At 37.0% G+C, this 21,951-nt stretch overlaps 1 protein-coding gene across 5 annotated transcripts in view; it reads right to left on the bottom strand.

Annotated features, from left to right (window-relative positions):
- PDE4D (phosphodiesterase 4D) overlaps positions 1-21,951 on the bottom strand; it is a 353,290-nt gene that overhangs the window by 17,313 nt on the left and 314,026 nt on the right. For all 5 annotated transcript variants that reach the window (XM_056513777.1, XM_056513778.1, XM_056513782.1 and 2 more), the window contains exon 7: positions 1,223-1,316. In XM_056513777.1, coding sequence (XP_056369752.1) covers positions 1,223-1,316 — 94 coding nt within the window. The remainder of the gene's footprint in view (positions 1-1,222; positions 1,317-21,951) is intronic.

Below are 21,951 nucleotides of genomic sequence, written 5' to 3'. Positions count from 1 at the left end.
TGCTTGTCTGTGAGAGAGGTTCATCCTTCTCCCAGTGAGAAGGATATCCTCTATCCTTCTCCCTGCTGTGCTACAGCAGTTGTCACTCTGCTGCAACCATGGGCCAGCTGAACAGACTCATTCAGCCATCCATTTTGGGCAGGGTGCCAGCACAAAACGTTCTTTACAGAAACCCCACTTCTTTCAGGAAAGCCACAAAAAGAACCAGCTATGGTATCTCACACACAGTAAGATGTATAAGATGTATAAGATGTCATAACATGTATGACTGTCACCTTTTAAAGTCCTTGTTATCCTAATTTAGATGTTTTTGACTGTGCCTCTCTTACTACACTGTCTTTATGAAGCAATGGCATTTTACTCAAAACATGTTTTGAGATTAGTATAGTATCTTTGTCTTCATGTTCAAAATCAACAATATGAAGCTAAGTTTTCTTGATTTTCATTAATCTGGGGGGGAAAAAATGTCATGGTGAAGGAGCCATATTCTTTGTAATGTTGTGTCAGGCTTTTGTCAATGCTCACATCCCAGCATGCCAAGATCTGGAGCTGCAAAATCTTCCAGGAAAAAGTCTATTCAGATGTTTATTTAGCCACATGCACTAAACTGTGCATGTGCAGGCAGGGAATACCAAAATATCTTAACTGCTTGCTGTGAGATTTTATGAGGTTACATGTACTTATGTGCTCCTAGCACACTGAAACCTCTGCAGTAATTCCAGTAGGAAAAAATTCTAAAAATAGTGGCAAAATTCTCTTTAGTATATAAATATATATATAATTACCATTCTGAGATTAGCCCAGTTGGTTAGTGCATGGTGCTAATAAAGCCAGGCTTCTAGGTTTGAGCCCTGTAGGGGCCATTCACTTAAGAGTTGGATTTGATAATCCTTTTCCCTTCCAACTCAGAATATTCTGTGATTCTCTATAATTCATTATATTAATTTCTTTATATGGTAGGAATATAGTACTTGTAATATGTACATGAATATTTATCTGTAATTACACACACGAGGAAGTCACATGCACAAATTAATTGAGCTGTGAGGAAATGGATCTAACCTGATCTCTCTGCACAAATGCTGACAACAATATGCTAAATGCACAGTTTCTGAAAGAAGAAATTAGTATAGAAATCAACTTGCTTTTAGGCTCTAATACAGCCCAGAGAGATATAAAAGCCCCCCCAAATGCAAAAAAAGTTAACTCTTTATATTCTTACCTAAGAAAGTGTTTGATATATACTCTGAGACCTGATTGCCTGACCTGCTCATTTCAGAGAGGTGGGTTAGCTCACGGTTGAGCATTCTTTTAAACTGGAAAAAAAGAAAAAAAAAAGTGTAAAGTTAGTTACATCAAGATATATTTTAGTTAAAATAAGAAAATGCAGTCACTTTATAACTGGGGAAAGAACATGGCATTAAGAATACATACAAAAATAAGACAACTGTGAAAGGAGAAATCCCATTTACCAAAGATCTACCCAACTAACTGGATTGGACAATGTAATTGCCCAATTCTTAACCTCCTAAAATTCACCACAGTGATTCAATGACTAAGGTACAGTGTCCTATTAGTAACTGAAATCAGGCATTTGCACACACACAAGTTATAATATTGTCTTTCCAATTTTTTTAATTTTAATTTGAAAAGTAAATACAAATGTATTTATATAGGAGCTATTCTCTACTAGTTTTCTCAAAAGATTTGCAAATTAATATATTTTTGCATTTTTTGCAATTCTTTAGGTAACATTTCAAGTCTATCTTACCTCTCATCATTAATCTACTCAAGGTTATTTGACAGCATTACTCCAAAATATCTGAATATCTTATTGATTTCATACTAGTCAACATGAAAAGAGGTAGGTTTTGCTGTCTCTGACTTAAATTATTGTGATGACTTGACCATTCCACTATCTCAGAAAACTGCAAGCATCTCCAAGAAACATTGGAGTGGAAAATACCCATCTGTGGAAACACCTTCTATTTCCCTCTTAGTTAGCAATTCACTCTAGGCACTCTATAGGATAGAAGCAGGTACTTATACTCCATGAAATGTATAATTAATTAGGTACACATCACTGAGCCTTTCTTGATTCCTTCTAGACTCCAGAGTGAAATGATATCCTGTGGTATTATGTTTGACAGGTTAATTGCATAATACAGCTCTCACTGTCTTAGATGCATTTTCATTTACTATAGCTCTGCTTTGATATTACCAACACACAGAAGGCAGCAACACTTACTAACAAACTCTTGCCAATGAAAATTAGCATGCATCTGTCACTATTGAATTTTGCCTCCTATTGTGCCATCCTTTCATTCTGTTGTTAGATTTCTCAGTCATCTTTTCTCTTAACAAAGCCAAATTTTTTGTGCCACTTTCAGAATCACCTTTTATCTTGTTCATGCAGTCATGACTATGTCATATTAAGGAATAGCTACACTTAAAGTATATACATGTAAAGAGTCCTCTAAGTTGAAGACTGGTCATTTATAGTTTATTCTTCTTCAAAGAAGATAAACCACTGTAGTAAATATTAACCATCCCATTTCCATCCCACTGGAATCATCAAAGCTATTTCTTCAAAGTGGCCTTGCACAGTGAAAGGTGCTCTTTTCTTCACAATATCTTTGTAAGCCACCAATTACCATATTGCTCACAATGTGCCCAACAAAATTACCTTTAATAAAACATTCTAGCCATTAGTCACTGCATTTTCCTGCCATCTTGACATGTCATCAGCTCAGGAAGTTCCAGAGCTACAAAGACTGGACCCTGCTTTAGTCACAAGCGAAAGGCTCAGCTTCAATCTCAGATACAGCCATGTGCTAAGAAGTGCTCAACACATCTGAAAATTAGAAGCATACTGCAAATACAGCTACACATACTATGAGAACTACAGATCTATGCATTCTAGACAAAATCAGTCTCAACCTCTTCAGCAATCTCTAATGTTTGTCACTAATGTCAAATGTTGAAAAATCAAGCCAAATTTACCATACAATAAAATGACTGGTCCAAAAATCCCAAGATCTTATTTAAAAGTCGTCTTTAAACTTTCAAACACTTAGCACACTTAAATCATGCTTACACACTCTTTCTTCTGTTCCCACAAAAGGTGAGAAACTGTAATATATGACTGAAATTGAAGATGTCATGGAAGAGCTTGTCTCCAGATGGCATCCAGAGACGGCAGCTTCAAATTAAATATTGCATATAGAAATCTTAATAAAATGTCAGGAGTTGACAAAACCACATTAACTTCCAGGCATGTCATCAGTTTATCCATTACGACTTCAATATTCTTTCTTCCCTAATTTAATTAGCTAGTTCATTGGATCCTAACTTCAATAGATCCTCATCTGCCTTGTTGTAAGTAAAGCTGGAAGTAAACTCTTCTACATAATACCCAACATGGTGGTGCTGTTTCTGCTGCAGAAAACCACTAATTGTGTCATGTTCCACACTCATGAAAAAAAAGACGATCTAGCCACCACTGGCATGTGTTATTCAGGAAGTCTTCTTAAAAGTTTCCTAGCTTTGAAAGTGTTTGCAGGAACCTGACACAGGAAATAGGAAGGATTCTGGTCCCCCTCCCCCCCACCCCTTCCCCAAATAATAAATTTAACTGCAAGGAGTGGGTAGAGAGGTTTATTACTGAATATTGGGAATCACCCTATGGAACTATGGAGCACATGTTCTCTAAGAATTTTCAGGTCAGTATTTGTTGCATGAATATCCACAAATGGATAGGTACATAACAGTCTTTTCTAATGCTATGTTCCCCACTAGTCTGATGCAAACCCTCATCTTCCCAGCTCCCATCACACCACAAGCCAAAAGAACATAAAACTCAACCATCTGCATGAGAACTGCAGAAGAGTCTGTGTTACTGCTGAAAAAGGGTGTTAAGTAAAACAAGTCCCTCAGCCTCTGCAAGGCCCTCCTACTGAGAGCAAATTCAATTGGAGATGCCTTTGGCTTTGAAGAACTGTAGCTGCATGACTTCCTCATACTCTTCCACATGTTGCTGACGCCACAGGACCAAGACTTTAATTGACATTTATTTTGAAAACTTTGAAGACTAAGCAGGAGTTTAGAGAACTGTTTTGATTTTCTAATTATCTGACAAAGCCTTACAACCGTCATTGCCATTGAATGAGATGAAGCTGAAGACCATATGCAGACAGCAGTTTCTGATGCAGAACTGTATTTCTCTTTGAGAACATTAAAAAATCAAACATGAGAGAGAAACAGCAATCAAGATACGCAGTCATTCTTGTTGGTTATACTCTTTTCCACTTTATTTGTGCATTGCTCAATCCCCTTATATTTAATAACTTGTCCTTCGAAGAAAAAAATTATTTTTCTAAGGAGAATAGAAAATTAAAGCAGCAAAACCACATTTAACCTCATTATTTTTTCCCAATTTCACCTATTTCTCAAAGATTTAATTTGGGCCCAAGTGTACCCATATGTAATTACTGTTTCAAAGATCCACATATTTACAGAGCTCTGTGCAATTACTTTGTAATGAAATTTTGCCTCTCATACGGCTCCCGCAAGCTCTTATTGCCAACAGAGAAGTTGGTTATGCCCGTGAGCCAACACTGTTTTACTTATCCAAGAAACACCCCTAAGTGCTTGAAACTTGGCTAGAATCCACAATCTCATAATTTGGCCTCCTGGAAGTAACACTTTGCATGCTATGTTCAAAACAAGTTCAACAAGGCATAAAACCACCTTATTCCTAACAGCAGTAAATACTAAAGACGATATTTTGGATGAGAATTTAAAAAATCTGAATGCTAAATACTTTTCAAAATCACAAAAATAAATCATAAAGATCAAAAATCTTGTTACTAAGTATTACTAAATATTTAAACCATACACTTTGATTACATATTGTCAGCTCAGCATGGGGAGGAAGCAGAGGTTTTTGCCTGATCAATATGTGTATTTTGTTCTTTCTCAGAAAGTTAAGATTTTCACACATCCCACTAGGCATTGTTAGATTGGAAAAATAAAACATCCATCCCTTTGGAATACCACAGTCCTTGACTATAGCTTTAGAAATCCCCCTGAAAATGACCTGGCTATTAAATGTCCATTAAGTCAATTACACGGTTCCTCACTGCCAAATACTGCTGTCAGAGCAATGGAGCCACAAACTCTTTTCCATAAAAAAAGTCCTGAAAATATTTCCTTAAGCTGAGTTTTAAAAATTCCATTTGTTTCCATCTATTTTAGGTTTTAATCTTAGCTGGGGTTATGGGGATGGGGGAATAAGAAGATGCAGAGCCCTCAACACAAATAAGAGCATTCAAATAGCATTAAAAATGTCCCTAAAGTGAAAAAAGTAGATATGCACCTTTATCTCCCTTTATAAATCTAAGAAATCTGCTGCAGCAAAAACTGTAATACATGGGAATAAAGATACATACATTAAAGATAACAAACTGAGAATAATTTCCTAAATTGTATTAACTTCCCAAAAAGGGGTTTGTAGTTTAGGTCTTTTGGGGCTGAAGCCAAATGTGTGCACATCTCTGCATCTGTATTACAGCTGTCATAGGATAAACATAAACGGATGAGTTTTTTGAAAAAAAAAGATACTTTTCAGATGTCAGCAAAGATACATAGAAAAACACAAACTTTTAGAGACCCACGTTCCCAGATGGCAACCAGAGCACTGATACATTTCTAGGAAGAACTGAATGTATGTTAGAAAGATTCAACGACTCCAAGATCCAAAGAGAGTTGATTCATGGCCACAAACAAGTTTGGGCTGCATGCTTTATATATATAGGGGCTATTGTTTACACTTCAGATGATTTTACAAATTTTGTGTAAAGTTTTTCACTCAATAACAAAAGGCTTAAGTAAAGAAGCAGCTAGTGGTGTCTAGAGGAAGCAGCAGCAGGGTCTCCTCCACGCAGGCTTCCTGCTCCTGTACAGAAACCTGCTGCATCCTGGGGACTGTAAAGAGACTGCCTCCAGCACAGCCTTTGGCACCAATACTGAAGGTGAAGCAAGAGTTAGAAGGCAGTCCATGGACCAAAAAACCCAGTCCCACCTGACCTTCAGTTTGAGCATTTATCGAGTTCCCAGTCCAGTGGAGGCTGGAATAAAAATGCTCAACAGTGAGAGGGGATTCTCACAGCACTGGGCAAAGATCCCAGTTTCAGCCTTTCTGGCTGCCTCTTTTCTAGGTAACATTTCTGAAAGCTTACATCAATAGAATACATCCACAGAACATTCAATTAATAGTTGGAACTATTCAACTTACATAACTATATTTTGTTTCTGAAATATCTACCAAGGTTATTTTTAAAATATGCTTATTATCTCAAAAGGAATAAACTATATTATATTAATAGATTACAAGAAATGCTTGTATTCTACAATAAAACAAAGAAGGAATTTTAAATAAATCAGCCTTACAAATCAACATAAGGCTTCTGTCTATACTACTTATCAACACAAAACTCTCTTTGATTTTAGCAGCATTCTGAATACTTGTACAGTATTCTTAATAGCTAAAGGTTTGGGTTGGAAGCCCATGGGTTTAATTAATATCAAGGACAGGCACTGCACTGTTTTTCATAATAAGCTACAGAGAGGCAGATATCTCTAAGGCTGTCATTGTGGTAGTAGTGCTCACTTTTTTCAAGAAAAGATACTCAACAAAAATCATGGGTAAAATTGCCATTTTCCAAAATATAATTCACAGGAGATAAGTACAGCCTGAAGCACACAGGAATATGTGAATAATAAGGGATAGAAACATATATAATGTTATATCTGATAGTACATACAATGCAATATCTGAAAATAAGACACTTTAATCTTCAGAATTTTATAAATACATAATTGTTTTGAATGTCATAAAAAACAGAATATCTTTGCTTCTTCTCACATTTTTTCTCGCAAAAAGCACTGTAATAAAATTGTGCTCAAACATGACTTAGCTTCTTCACTGAAATCTTTGTATGTTGACAGTATAGGACTTTCTGTACAAAGGACATTTTTCCCCGTATGTACTCAAATTACAGCTACCATGGTCTCTACTAAACTTCTATTAGAAAAAAAAGTCTATGAATTCTAAAGGCTAAACAGTAAGAGGGATTTTTTTTTTTAATTTGCGATAGGATTTTTCTGATTTAGCAAGGAGAAACATGACAGCAGCTGCCTAGAAATGCAGGAAATACTTTCTAGTAAATTACAATAAATTACTTTTTGCTGAAATGCAAAGTAATTCCATCTTATTGTTTTGGAAACAAGAAAGGAATCTACCTAGCTAGCATAATACGATGAAATTTCTTCACAGGTGACTGATCAAAATCCTTGATAAAATTGTAACAATTCAACATTAGCTGAGAATACTCATAATTGGACATAAACAGGCTTTGCATTTCTGTTTTAAAAGACATACATCTACTATAAATGTAGGTGTTAATAAAAGAAAGCATAAGATATTAAATTGTGCAAAAACAATTCTTGTGTTATTTTTAGTCATTTAATTCAACATAGGCATTATTTAGTTCAGGAAAAATAAGAATTTCTTTAAAGTAGAATGATTTGGTACACTTATTGTATGTCAAGCACTAGATGATTTTTTTTATTTTTACACACTCACTAACAATTATAAAAGTATAAAAGAAGCAGCATTTCTCTTAAGCACAAACATAATTTTTCCGGGATAAACCAAAGCTCAAATGTGGTTTTCTATTAAGTGGATTTCAGTTCTGTGTGCTGACAGGCATACTGATTTAACTCCTTGATGCAAAACTTTTCTGTAAAAGAGATAAAGCTTATTTAATTCCATTTTCTAACAGTATTGCCATTTCACACTGCTCCACATAACAATATAGATCACTATTAGAATATGACAATTTCCAATGTTTTAATCGATATGCTGTCACACACACAGAGGCTACCAAAAATGCTGTGAACTCAGCGTTCCTAATTTCACCTTTCTTCAGCAATTAAAACCAGTATGAGTCATAAATACACCCATTATCCTCAGCTTCTTTACTCGTGCTCTCTTCTGTTGTACAGTATCTATGTTTCGGAGTTTTTAAACCTTTTAGTGGCTAGAAATACAGTTTTGTAGCAACCTTTTTCTGAAAGAACACCAAACTGTTCTGAATTTCTTTGGCTTTAGGCTTGGTCTAATCATTCATGGAAGCAATACTGTTTTAAAAGTCCCAGCACAGTTTCTCTGTGCAGCTCATTCTTCTTGCTGAACAAAAGCTTGTTATCTGATTTTTTTATTTCAAATTATTCATGATCATACCACCCACAAATCCTCATGCTATGCAGTGACCATGCAATCATGCACTATAAATCAAAGTTCTTAAAATGTAAAACAAAATCCTACCTTTATGTAGCCCCAAGAAACTGAGAGTAAATAGTTTGCCTCAGGCATTTTTGATTTTTTCAATACTACCAATTTAAGCTTATCAGTTCTTTGCTATCTGACACTGCAAAAGACTTTCAAAAATAAAGATTCCTTCTTTCCTCTCCTAGTTCTTTTTGCTGATCTTCAGGTTCTCAGCAACTGTGTGCTCAGGAGACATACTGAAATGAAATCCAACCGTGTGGTCTTCCGATTGTTTAAATGCCATTTGTGAAACTCCAGGCATTCAGAGGCAACGTTGAAGACACATATTGCAAGAGCTGAAAAAATTTCTGAAGAGCTAGGGATATGCATATTTCCTGAGCACCAGGATTTAATGAATAATGTATGTCAAGATGCTCAGCTGCTCAAAGACTTGCTCTATCAACAGCTACCAAATAAGGACCTGAAGAGGAAGCCACAGACAGTGGCAGCAATCCCTCCCATAGAGCCATACTAGCAGCCAATAGTGTGTCACCCTAAAAGATATAAATCCGCAGGGCTGGTGTCATGATGTACGGTAATTTCTCATTGGCTGATGCTGGGGCCTCTCCCGGACACGGGATATTTCTTTTTTCTTCTTCTTTTTTTTTTTTTCCCCAAACAGCAAATGCCCTTTACTAATGGTATCCCTGCCTGCAGCATTCACATGCCATTCAAAAATAATTGGGCTAAGGTCTCATCACTTCAGCGGCATTGAAATCAAGTTTTCAATGGATGCGCCATCCAAGCAGTTAAAATCAGTATTGTGTGTGTATCCGTCCGGATCGCCTAGTGGATTTAATTTTGAATATGGAAGAAAAATATATTTTGAGGTGTTTCTTATGGGGAAAAAACCCAGCATGAATAGATTTCTTGAGCAGCTTATGCTGTACTTTTATGCCATCTACATTAAAAACCGATCTACCTCAGACTATCGGGCCAGGCTGCTACTTATTAATGCTTTTTTATTTAAAGAGATAAAAGCAGTTACTATTAAGCTAAAGCAAGTCACATGGCTTACAATTCCCAGTAACTGTTAAGCTTCCATGGAGATGTAAGAAGTGAGATAATAAGAGTCCTCAAATTCTCACTTTATTTATTAAACTTTTGCTCTTTCTGCCTCAGCAGATTATTATAATCAATTACAGCTATACATCACTGAAAAAAAGAAGGGATTAATTGAAAGTGGAACGTGTCAGTGAGCTGACTCAAGCATTAAATAAAAGATCCCACCATCTGCCACTCAGAGACCAGAACTTGAAAGGAGGAATACATTATGCCCACAGCGGGGGGTTGGAACTAGATGATCTTTAAAGTCCCTTCCAACCCAAACCATTCTATGGTTCTGTGATTATCTTGCTCCACTCTGTGCAAGGCACATGCACTATTGCAGCAAATTTCTGAATCTTTGTTGTGTCAAAAGAAAGGGAGAGTTACCTTATATGACAATGGCAAATGCCTAAGGACAAACTGAATGAGGTTCAGTGTTCAGCCTAATCCCACACTGCTGATTCACTGGAAGATGCTGACTGAGAATGATAAGTGAGGTTTTGGCTGAAGTAGTCAGCAACACTAAGTGCTTCAAAAAGAATTGAACCTGCAAAAATCAATAGGGCAAAATATGGTGTCAACAAATCTCTTCCTTACAGGAGAGAAATCTAGAGCAATGTGACAATTGGATACAATCAACAGATCATCAGTACTTAAAGTATTTTCATGTGGAAGGCATACTGATTGCCTTAAAATAGATAATATAAAACATTCATGGCACATTTTAATATTTACAGTTATACCTGGTCTGGATGCATGAAGTTAGATGTATATAATACAATTAAGTTTAGAAAACAGACCTGGGATTACTAGATGCTTAGAAAGACATTAAAGAAGTCAAAAAGTACTCATAGAAAATATTTCCCCTGATTCTTCCAGCTCAGCTTTGCAATGCTGAATATAAAGCTTCACTACATCTGTGTTTCATTGTCTTCTGATCATCCACAAGAGAGCACTGCTGCCACCTACCCAGCATCGACACAGAGCTGGAAATATGATGCCTTTCTTCAGGAGGGAATTTCAAGCATGACTTAAAAAATGGTAAAATAACTTTTGGCTACTTTAGGAATTAAGTATGTGGGTATGAAATTTTGGTTGCAATAGGTAGTATAAGAAGAAGTGAGAAAGTCAAGCTTTAAATATTTTTTCTTGCTTTGCTACTAAAGACTGTTTCCACATGCAATATTAACAACTCTTCCCAAAGATCTGTTCCCAAAAGAACTTGATTCAAATAAGGAATATTAAAATGGCTGGTATTTAAATTACACCAGCTGTCTAGTATGTATTAAAAAAATCACTTTTTTTTTTGATTCCCCACTAATATATGAGACAAAGGTACATCCATAAGAATTACTGGTTACAGGTGGCTGAATTTATTAAAGGATGGTGTTTATTAAGTTATTAGCTAGGTGATTTTGATACAAAAACAGGAAAAAAACCATTTTCCTCCAATGTTACATCAATTTCCTCCAATACGTTACATCAATTCACTCTAGCTGCATACTAACTATTCTGATAATAGGAAATTACACCTGATGCACACTGTCTATTACTGACTTGTATTAGTTTTCCAAGACTCATAGTCTCAACCTCATACAATTAATGAATCCTGTAGTAGAATTTAATTGTAGGATGTCTCTGATTTACAAAGCATGCCCCGACTTTGGCCACATGTAGCATGATCTTAGATGTGGGTAGTCTGGAAACTCACAACAACTCTGATTTACAGGAATGATTTTGGCTGGTTTTCCTCCTGAATTCCCAGGTTGCAATCATTGAATAACTAGATTTAGAAGAGGTTATGGTGTAAAGATGAGTGCATGGCAAATAGCTGCCACTAACTAAATGCGTAGAGAAATTCAAGACAAGTAAAACAAAATTTAGAGATTCTTGTTTTTATAAAAATATACATCCACAAAGAGGGGGAAGAAGGACATAATGACATTTTCTGCAATGGTTCCAATCAAGCAAAGTATATAGAAATGGGAAAGGTGCCATTTGAAATTCTAGTAAGTGAGCAATAAAATAATTCAGGGGGAAATTAAAAAAAAATGAAGATTTTATAAAGAAAGATATCACTGTTACATGTTTTGAAAAAATCAAGACAATGAACTTGAAAGACAGAAAAATTATTAAGTTCCTTATTACCCTTTGCAAATGTTATCTATTATTTAATCAATGATTCTAGACAACTTTCCCCAAAGAAGTCATAAAAAGAGGTGACAGAGATCCCAGGAGCTGTGATGTTCAGTTTCAGCACACTTTTAAAGACCATAGAAATGTTAATCTTTGCTAATTAAAATTTGCAAGCAGGATGGATGGGTAAGTTCAGGCTACTTCATAAAACCCTAGTCCTGGGTATTTATCAGAAAAGCTAATATACATATATTCCATGTTTTTGCTTGATACAGAACTGAGGCATAAGAGTGTAATTAATGCCAGTCAGTATCATTTATGTATTTGAACATGTAATATTCTTGTACTGTCATGCAGCATTTGATTTATTACTGTAAAATATTCTGCAACACCACTCGCAATGTTGAGAGAAGGCACATTGAATGGGCAGAGAATCTGATTATAGACTCATTTCTAATGTTTATAAACAGGCTGTCTTCATCTAATGGGACTGTTCTAAGTAAAGTTTTGCAAGACTTGAAACTGTTTTGTGGTACTAAATTTCTTCTTCGGTGATCTGAAATTAAGTCACAACCATGAAAATTTCCTGAGGACAGAAACAGATGAGGGGAGGAGTGGTTCATGGGATAAACTGTGAGGATGTGAAAGTCACCAGCAGCAGCCTCACTTGTTTAGAGTGTTGACATCCTTCACATAAACTACAGTTCAGAGAATTTAACTGCAAAGACATCAGCAAGTAGGAACATGATTCATGATTAGGTAAACTACACTGAAGAAAGTAGGAACACTGAAGAGTTTATAAAGTCACAGCTGGGCATTTCATAGTGATACTCTCCCCCGCAAAAATCTATGTCTTCTATGACTCTAAATAGAGAGGCTCCAAGCCTGTTATTCTGGCAACACAGCTAATGAAATACTGGAGACAGCTTTAGTGTATCTTTTCCTAATTGCTATTGTGTTGGAAAAAGACTTGCAAATATTATTTATGACAGAGAAAATCTTCTGTAATAGAAGAAAAACCTTAGTCTGTTCAATTTAAAAGCCCACAGATACTATGGAGAATCATGACAATAAGAAAACACAGCACACCAGTCCTGATCCTCTGCACCAAGGAAGAATCAAAAAGCAATGGAAGGCAGCTGAAACTGCTTCAAACAAACAAACTCTACTCAGACCCTCACCTGGAGTGCTGTGTCCTGTTCTGAGCTCCTTAGGATGGGTGAGACATGGGACTCCCGGAACAAGTCCAGAAGAAGGAGACAAAAAAATCAAAGCATCTGTTACAATGAAAGGCTGAGGGAGCTGAGCATGTTCAGCTTCAAGAAGAAAAGGCTGAGAGGGGATGATCAATGTATACAAAATCTGAAGGGAGGGTCTTAAGAGGATGGACCAGGCTCTTCTCAGTGGTGCCAAGCAATAGGACAGGGGGCAATGGGCAGAAACTGCACAGATGCACAGAAAGTTCCACCTGAGCATGAGGAAGAACCTTACTATGTGGGTGACTGTGCACTGGAACAGATTTCCAGGCTGTGTGGTCTCCCTCACTGGACATACTCAAGCACCACCTGGACTCAATCCCATGCAATGTGCTCCAGGATGGTCCTGCCTGAGCAAGAAGATGGGACCAGATGCTTCTCTGGAGTCACTTCCAAGACAAGTGATGGGTAATACAAAAACATAATTAGCTTTGAGGGAAGAAGAGTGTTCCCAAATGCAGCCCTTGGATTGATTATGAAGTTGCACTAAGAACATTTTGAGAGATGCCTGAACATCAATTCTGAATACAAGTGTGCTAGATGTAATGCATATCATCTAGTAAGCAAAAAAAGTAAAGCAAAAAAGCAGATATCTAAGCAGACCACCAGTTTTAGTTTTTAAGGTTGTATGCATTATAAACAAAAACAGATAGCCTGAAGAAATCTCATAAACCAAAAAAAAAGAGCCTGTGAAAACATGAAAAAAAAAACAAACCAAAAAAAAAGAAACCCCAAACCAAAAAAAACCCAAGGCCCATGGATGGCAGGTGGGTCAGAACTAAATAATCTTTAAGGTCTCTTCCAACCCAAACATTTCTTTTTCTCTGATTTTTAGACTAACCTTCACACACCAGAGAACAGAAATAATCTCCCATGTCAAATCCAACTCCTACTCATCACAAATGCAGGTAGCACTGTTTTCACAGCATTAGCCAGCTCCATCTGTGAGTTGTGCTGGTTTTTACACCACCACTAGAAAGTTTCTCCACAAAATGGAGAGTCTACTCAGCACTGGAAGACCACAGCAGAAAAAAATAGTCATTTCATCCTGCAAGCAAGAGTGTGTGGATGGACTTAGCTAAAACTCAGAGCTGGATTAGAGGAAGCAGCAGGACATCCAGAGACAAGAAAACTGAATCAACCAGCCCCACCAAAATTCTCTTGGTACCACACAAAACCCCCCGGCTAGGAGAAAAACTGTAGGATTTAAGTAAAAAGTCCCAAAGAAACAATTAGTAATTTTACAAATATGAGAAATTGTTTCAACTGCAGGAACCAGCTGCCACACACTGAGCTGCAGTGAGAAAACTGGGTCTCATGCTGCTCCCAAAAAGAGATGAACTTCACTGGTGACTGAGAATTGATGACTGTAAGTGGAACACATCTCCCATTCTTTGAAGGAGTTTCAGTTTTAAGTGTGCTAACTGTAGCATGATTATACTGCTTCAAAAAGGTTTTCTTGGAAGCCTTCTCCCTGTCAGAATTACATTTCTTAAAAATTATGGACTAGCCTACGCTGTATCATTTTATGGATCTTTTTATTTGGAATATATAATTCTTATACATAAAATATAAGAATTTTATGTTGCTCAACAGACTGAGATGACAATGTTCCTCTGAACTATTTTAGGGAAAATAGGTAGTAAAACCCAGATGCTAAGGTGTTTTATAAAGAGTTAGGGTCCCTTATTATTTTAAATTAAAAAAAAAAAAAGAAAAAAAAAAAAAGGAAAAAAAATTAATGTGTTCTGAAAAAATACGTAATTCAGTATTTGTATTTACTGCCCTCTAGTGATAATAAAAGCATTAGCTATGAATATGTAGGAATATTGAGCTTTTTTCAGATCATAAATGTCACAATGTGGTTCACTAATTTTCAACCATACCAGAGTAGGGTCTTCACAGGTATTATCTACAGCTGCAGTATTTTCAAAAGACACTCACAAGCAATTGCACAGGCAGCAGAACAACACCTAATTTAAACTCTTATTTTGGGGACCACTGTCAATCCTTTATGACAGAATATATACTAATCATTCTCTTGAAAGTTTTCCACATAATGACAGATTACATATGTATGTAATAGTCTCTAAAAAACACCCCATACTAAATGAAGTTTAATTCAACAAATATTTAGCTTTTTACAATATTCTGCTATGTATTTATTTTCCCCTGAATCTGATCCTAACAAAACTGTAAATTACAAAGAAGCTACCATTAAAAGCTAATTTAGATCAAAGAAAAGTCACCCAGGGTGTGACAACAGCTGCAGTTATGACAGGAGATTTGAGGAGATAGAAAGCAGCAATGAATAGTTCAAATGGTTATTGCTCGGACAGATCAATGATCCTAAAAATGCAGAATCATATGAGAACCTTATTTCTATTTTTGTATGTAGATGCACCCCGCAAGTAAATAAGCACCCTGTGTTTACCATACCCACGAAAGAAGTTTATACCTACATTAAGCATTTTTGCAGATAGCTATATCTAGGAAACGTGCAAAGAGCTGTAATGCTTAATTTAGAGAGATGCAATGGCTCACTTATCCTGGGCCTGATACAGCTGCACTAGTACAAAGCTTTACAGGGATTCCTATTTCATACAGAAAGTTGGTTTGCTATGTAAGAACAAACCTCAGCTTTTTACAGGTATTGCTGAACTAGTCTTACTTCTCCTGTAACATGGCATTCTTATTTTAATGATGTGTTCCTACTGTAGACCTCGCCAAAGTCAAACTTTAACAGTTCATCAGAAATACTGTTGATTGGTTGTAATTCAATACTAAAAGAAACAAGTTTTTTACATCTTTGCACAGTATGAAATAAGAAAAATATTCCACAGACAAAAGCAGAGCTTTGTGGAAAACGGAGTGATTACTAACACTGCAACAAGCTCAATACAGCCCTGATGAACATACCTTAGCAAATGCCCATAAATCACACACTGTAGATACCAACATTTTGAAAGCAAACTGCAAGTTGTTTCATGAGATTTTGTTGGTTCACGCTCCAGTTCTTATTAAACCATGGCTGTTGTTTTCTTATTAAGGTGCATGTGATAGCATCATTGTTCTTTCAAGGAAGGTTACTCACTAACTAATACTCTTTTTAATGTGTCCTTCATACCTTTCATTTGATTATTTATTTAGGTGCTATAAATATGCTCTACACCTATAGAGATTCACAAAATAATAACATCTATTCATCTGGAACAAGAGAAACAACTAGTCTCATCCATTACATCCTTGTCTCATGCATACAGGGAAACAAAACAAAATTTCATGCTTGTTTTTCTGGGTAAGTGAGCATTTCACCTGAATGCCTCTAGGTCAAATTAAGCAAGCAATCACAAAACCCAAGTGGTTTCCAGTCCCACAGTCAGGTGTATTGCAGAGTTGGGTTTATGGGTCCACATGAGGGAGATGGAGACATGATAACGAGGCTAAAGGCAGCTCTGTGGTTTCCTGAATAGCATTTATTACCTCTGTGATTTAAAGCCCTCTGACAAGAAGTCTCAGTATTTGTGTGAGGCAGCCTGTGGCACACCCATGTTTCCTCACTCCTTGTCCATTGATAGTGGTGATCTGCCTCTCACCCTGCACACAGAAACAGAGTGCCTGTTGGGTGACAGCACATGCTGGGTCCAAGCACGCTGATGGTGGGGACTGGCCGCTCTGCCCCACTGCCTGTGCTCAGCTCATCAGCCAGGGATGCCTGCACACACAGACAGGGCTTGGCAGGGGCAGACCAGCCACGCTGGCAGACCCTGGACAATGCTGAGCACTCCTCACTGGCCCCACTCACCACGTTCCCTTTCGAGGCTCTTCCACGAACGCAGACCTGCAGCATCACTCTATCCCAAGAGCGTTTTGCTCCTTCCTCCTCCGCAGCACAGGCTGTTGTGAGACAGAGGTATTGACCCAGAACCATTCCAGTGCTCAAGGGCTCACATCTCGCCAGCTCAGAGTTCACAGGCTACAGCCAGAAGCTGTTCCAAATACAGTCAGGTTTGCACCAGGTTTTAGCTAAGAGAGCTACAACTCACACAAACCCTACATCTATTAGTCTCCATCACAGTAATCGCAACAGTAGAAATTGTTTTGTAGAAGCCATCTTACCTGCATGAATTTCTTTTCTTTTTTTGAAACTAATCTACCACCAAAGCAAGCCCCATGACTATCTCAGATCACACATATTATGAGTATAAACTTATACATTTCTCATTAGCATTGAAGAAATTTATTTTGGGCGAGGGGCCCCCATTTAGTCATCCTCTGGGATATTTTTCCAATATTTTTATATTATTCACAACTGACTGTTCAAATGTAGAAAACACTTTTATGCTAATTTTTCTTCAAGAATAAGCATTGCTCCTGAGAAATCTCAGTTTGACAACAAATCCATATTTTCAAGTAAACAGTTTAATAGTTAAATCAATATTTCCTTTTTAAATACTTAAATGTATTGCACTTAGCAGTTTCCACTATGTACTGTAATATCAATACTGCTTTTATGCGTGGTCTATAATCAGTTAATATTTTGTACTTAACAAACATTAAAAATGCATTCATAACAAAATAATTAATACTTTAGCTTTGATAATTTAATTCATTTATGAACTCACATAGTACAGAAAAGGCTTAAAGAAAATTTCATTTAAAATTAAAAACCTCTGTTCAATCAAAGATAACTCATAAATGACTACTTCTTTTCTGAACACTAAACTAATGAATCTGGCCATTCATACAGAATTTGAAGTGAAAAGTAGAGTGAAAAACATGAAAGTAACATCACATACTGAAAACTGATTAGGGTCCACTTACTGATACACAGCATTAGATCGAGGTGTATTCTCTGATGGACTCACAGTACGGATACAAAATACACAGACATTATTCAAGTGAAAGATAATCTATAAATCTTTCATTATTATTAGGAATTTTAATAAGAAACAATGCATTTTTTATATTTTGGTCCTCTTAAATAGATACTCTTACATCTCTGTAAAAATCATCCCTAATTTGAAAAACATGTCAAAATCAAGCAAAACCAGTAAGTGCTAAGTAGGAATGGCATCATCATCTTTGGCTCACATTTTCATTTATGGAAAAAAAAAACAAAAAACAAAAAACAAAAACAACCTGGGAAACTTTGTCTGCTTTTTTGGCCATTTACATACAATATTTGTACCAGCTCAAAAAGCTCTGAGCAGTGCACAAAACATTGGAAAGACCTCGGCAGATGCACAAAGACATCAGACTATCAAGGTACATGGGCACCCATGCAGAAGCCCACTTTTGCCTTGACAAGGTTAGAAAGTTAAAAATGCTCACAATCTGCCTCTAAATAAACTTTCTCCAGTCTTCCAAAGAAGCTCATGTGTAAGAGCTGATTCTATCAGCTCTTTATCAAAGTGACAACAATGACAAATATAACCAGCCTTGGGCTCCATTCCCAGCCTGATGACATAAATGCAGACTTTCACTAACTACAGATAGTTGAATTCACACAAAGTGTTAAAATGTCCCAGGCAGCAGGAGTAATGGCCTGATACATCAATCCTGCCCACCCCTGTCCAATGCCATCTTTTGTTCACTCTCCAAACCAGAGAAAAAAACCTAAAAGGGAGTAATAAGTGCAGTTTATCTGTGCAGGACTGTAAAGTTAACCAGGAGTTCTTGTCTCATCTAAGGCAAATTACATTCAAAATGAGATGCAATATTTGATAACTTCAGTGAATATTTAAGTTAATTTTCATACTCACTTCACAAGATTCACACCTATATTGTTGATTACTGCTTAATTTACTGCTACACATACAAAAATCATAATATTAGCCTTCAAAAACAAAACATTTCTTATTTTTCAACTCTTTTCTGTGCATTAGGTCATGAGATTCCCAACATCACCCAGTCCAGCGTAAGCACACTTACTTTTCATTACTAAAATGAGGATTTGCCTTGGCTATTGTCTTGTGCACCACTATATTAGTAACCTTGTATTAAAATATTAGTACAAGTTACTAATACCAATTAAAGTCCCAGATCTTGATTACAAAATTTTCTGAGAGAAAAAAGACCATGAAGCAAAGCAGAGCTATATGTCCAAGTCTGAAAATAGACATTTCAAAGACCCCTGGTCAAGAAGTAAAGAAGTACAAGTTAAAATTGATCTTATCCCTTCCAGTACTGCTACCTATGGTCCATCACATCAGCAACAATCAGCAGACACAGTATATGTCTGTGTGACCATTCAACAAAATTATGCAACACCAAAGGTAAGACACCACTGGGCTTGATGTGGGGATGAAAAGAGATGCTGGAGAACAGAAAGATTTCTATACAGCCCACTATTTCACAATATCCAAGACACTGTAGAAGGAAACAAAGACAGAAAACAAAAAAAGAACCCATATAACACTTCCCTCGAGTAATTAAGGCACGGTTGCATACTTAGCCACGCTATTGAAATGATGGGTTGTAAAACTCAACATCTGTGCTCTCATTCTGCCTCTGATCAGTAAGGCAGCTTCAGTTTTCTACAACCGGGACATTTTTCAAGCTCTGATAACAATTTCAAGAACAAACCAGAAATGCCTCTGTACATCAGCAAGCTTTTATTTATACCACATCTATACAATCTAAAACACACACGACCTCAGGAATAATATCTAGCTGAAAAGACAAAATACCACAACATAGTTATCAAACTCTTTTTCTTCCTGCAGAGTTTTTTTGTCCCAACAGCACAGTTGTATTTTGTATCATTATTCCTATAACCTATCTTTCACAGGCCTGAGAGAAAAGATCAAATTACAGCTGTATATTCCTGACCACAAAAAACCAATTGTTTTAGCCTCCAAATGCAAAAATTTGTTTTAGAAAAAAAATTTTGGAGCACTTTAGCATTTTGTATTTAAAATTTAGCTGTTGCATTTTTAAAATAAATGTATGTATGCACATCAGTGTTTACTGATTATAAGAAAGGGGAGAAAAAAACTACCAAATATCAAAATGCAATCTAACCTGGGTCCAATATTCAGACACACAAAACTTTGGCCATGCTTCAGAGTATAGGAAAAATAAAATCATTTTACTGAGAAATCTGGGTATTAGGCTTTAAAGCTTATGTAGCCAGATAATCAGTGATTTGTCAAAAAATTCATCACATTTACACTTCTAGGACTAAACATAGTTATAAGTTTTCCAGCTAAAGCTTCCATTGCAAGCCAAAAATAAATAATTTAAAGGCACTCTTACAGATTTAGTTTCATCTTTTGTTTTTTTCAAGCTGTTTTCCTGCAAGCAGTGTATATATAACAGAAAGACTCTGACACATACACTCAGAATGGCTTTATAAAAGCATTAAGGATACTTTCTGCCTTCTTGCTGAGACCCCATAGGCTACATTTACTACCAAATGGCACCCTCATCTCTGCTTGTTGCCTTGGCCACGACTCAGGTCAGGCTTGCACTTTTCCCCCCAGGACCTGTTTGTTTAGGACAGGTCCAGGCTCTTCCTATCAGGGCGCCTGGACCAGCAGGGCGAGCATCCTCAGCAGCAGCAGTAGCAGGAGCTGGCACTCTGCCAGGGAGATCAGCAAGCAGCAGAGGGCAGAAAGGCAGAGGAATCCGAGCACTCTCCCTGCAACACCAAACACAAGCTCTGCTTCGACACACATCACATCTCAGGCAAAAAATGCATTTAGGATTAGGCTGCAGAAGCACTTTCAAGCTCTCTGTGGCGGCAGAAGCTGAAGAGGGGTGAGGTAAGGGTAAGAGGGAAGAATCCCAGATAGCCACAGGTTTAGAAAGCAAAATAAACACTGCATTTTGCAAGGTCTTAACTATCTGGCTGTCCCCCTGGTTCTGAGATGCTGCTATTGAACCTCAAAGTGAGCAGTTTAATTCAAATAACAAGAGCTCAGTAAAGAAACATACTTACAAATATGCAAACAACTAACCTTCATAATTATTTTACAGCGTTTCATTAATTTCAGCTTCCAAACTGAAAACATTATTTCATACCTACTTGGGAAGAGGTCCATTTTGTGCATGAAGAATGACTGATGTCAGAATGGTTAGGGGGTTGCAGTTAACCTTATGTATCTCCTGTAAGGCTTGGCTGTTTAGTCCAGAATAAAATTAACATTGATGTCATTTTGCATAAACCACAAGTCTTTCTGATTGCAATTCGGAGTGGAAAGTTTAGTTGATGATACTGTCTTGTTGTGGGATCTTATGCAAGTGTTCAACCAGCTTGTTTTCATCAACTGGACTACAACTTAATAAAAGCAACAAGTTGTTTAAACTTTGTTTCTAGACAATCTTGTAAATAGGTCTGACACAGTAGCCTGATTCAGTGCTGAACTTGAACTCGCCCCAGCACAGCAATGTGTCCCTTGGCTGTAGATCCAGATGAAGCAGCAGACCCCATGGCAGCACACCAGGCACTGCAGTCACGGGGCAGGCTCACCTCTGACCTGCTCAGAGGTGAACAAGCTCAGGAGGCAGGTGTTGGACACCACCCTGCTCACGTGGTTTCAAGGCAGGGTGAGTAGCATCACTTTCCATTGTGCCTTAGCTTGCCCAGATTCAATTTTGCAGCTCATATGGGGACTGGTTGTGAGTTAACCAGAACTGGGATCAACTTCTACTGAGACAAGCTTTAGTAAAAAAAAAAAAACCAACCCCAAAAAACCCTCAAACCAATAAAAAATCACAGACCAGAAAATATCCATCTACAATATACTTAATCCGGTGGTGAGTCTCCTAAACGTGTAAACTTTTAGCAGATTATACCAAAACCCCTACTAATATAACTGAAACAGGAGAGCAGTTTCTTAGTATACAGTGTCTTTATGAGACAAAGTCTGACGTGATGTTTCAGCAAATACCACATTTTTTGTACCAAAACTTCATATAGTAGTAGAAGATGCCTCTTATTGGAAACACAAAATTGATGGGGAAAATAATGGCCTCTGGTTTCCTAAATTCTTTATATGTTAAAGTCTAACTAAAGCAGCACCCTACCAGGAATACTATGACAACATTCTTGGCTCTAAACACTGTCACCAGGAGCCACAGGTATTTAGATACTTCTCATACCCTTCATTTGTC

Source organism: Oenanthe melanoleuca, chromosome Z, assembly GCF_029582105.1.
Source record: "Oenanthe melanoleuca isolate GR-GAL-2019-014 chromosome Z, OMel1.0, whole genome shotgun sequence".
Taxonomy (NCBI): domain Eukaryota; kingdom Metazoa; phylum Chordata; class Aves; order Passeriformes; family Muscicapidae; genus Oenanthe; species Oenanthe melanoleuca.
This window is presented reverse-complemented; position numbering and strand designations above follow the sequence as displayed.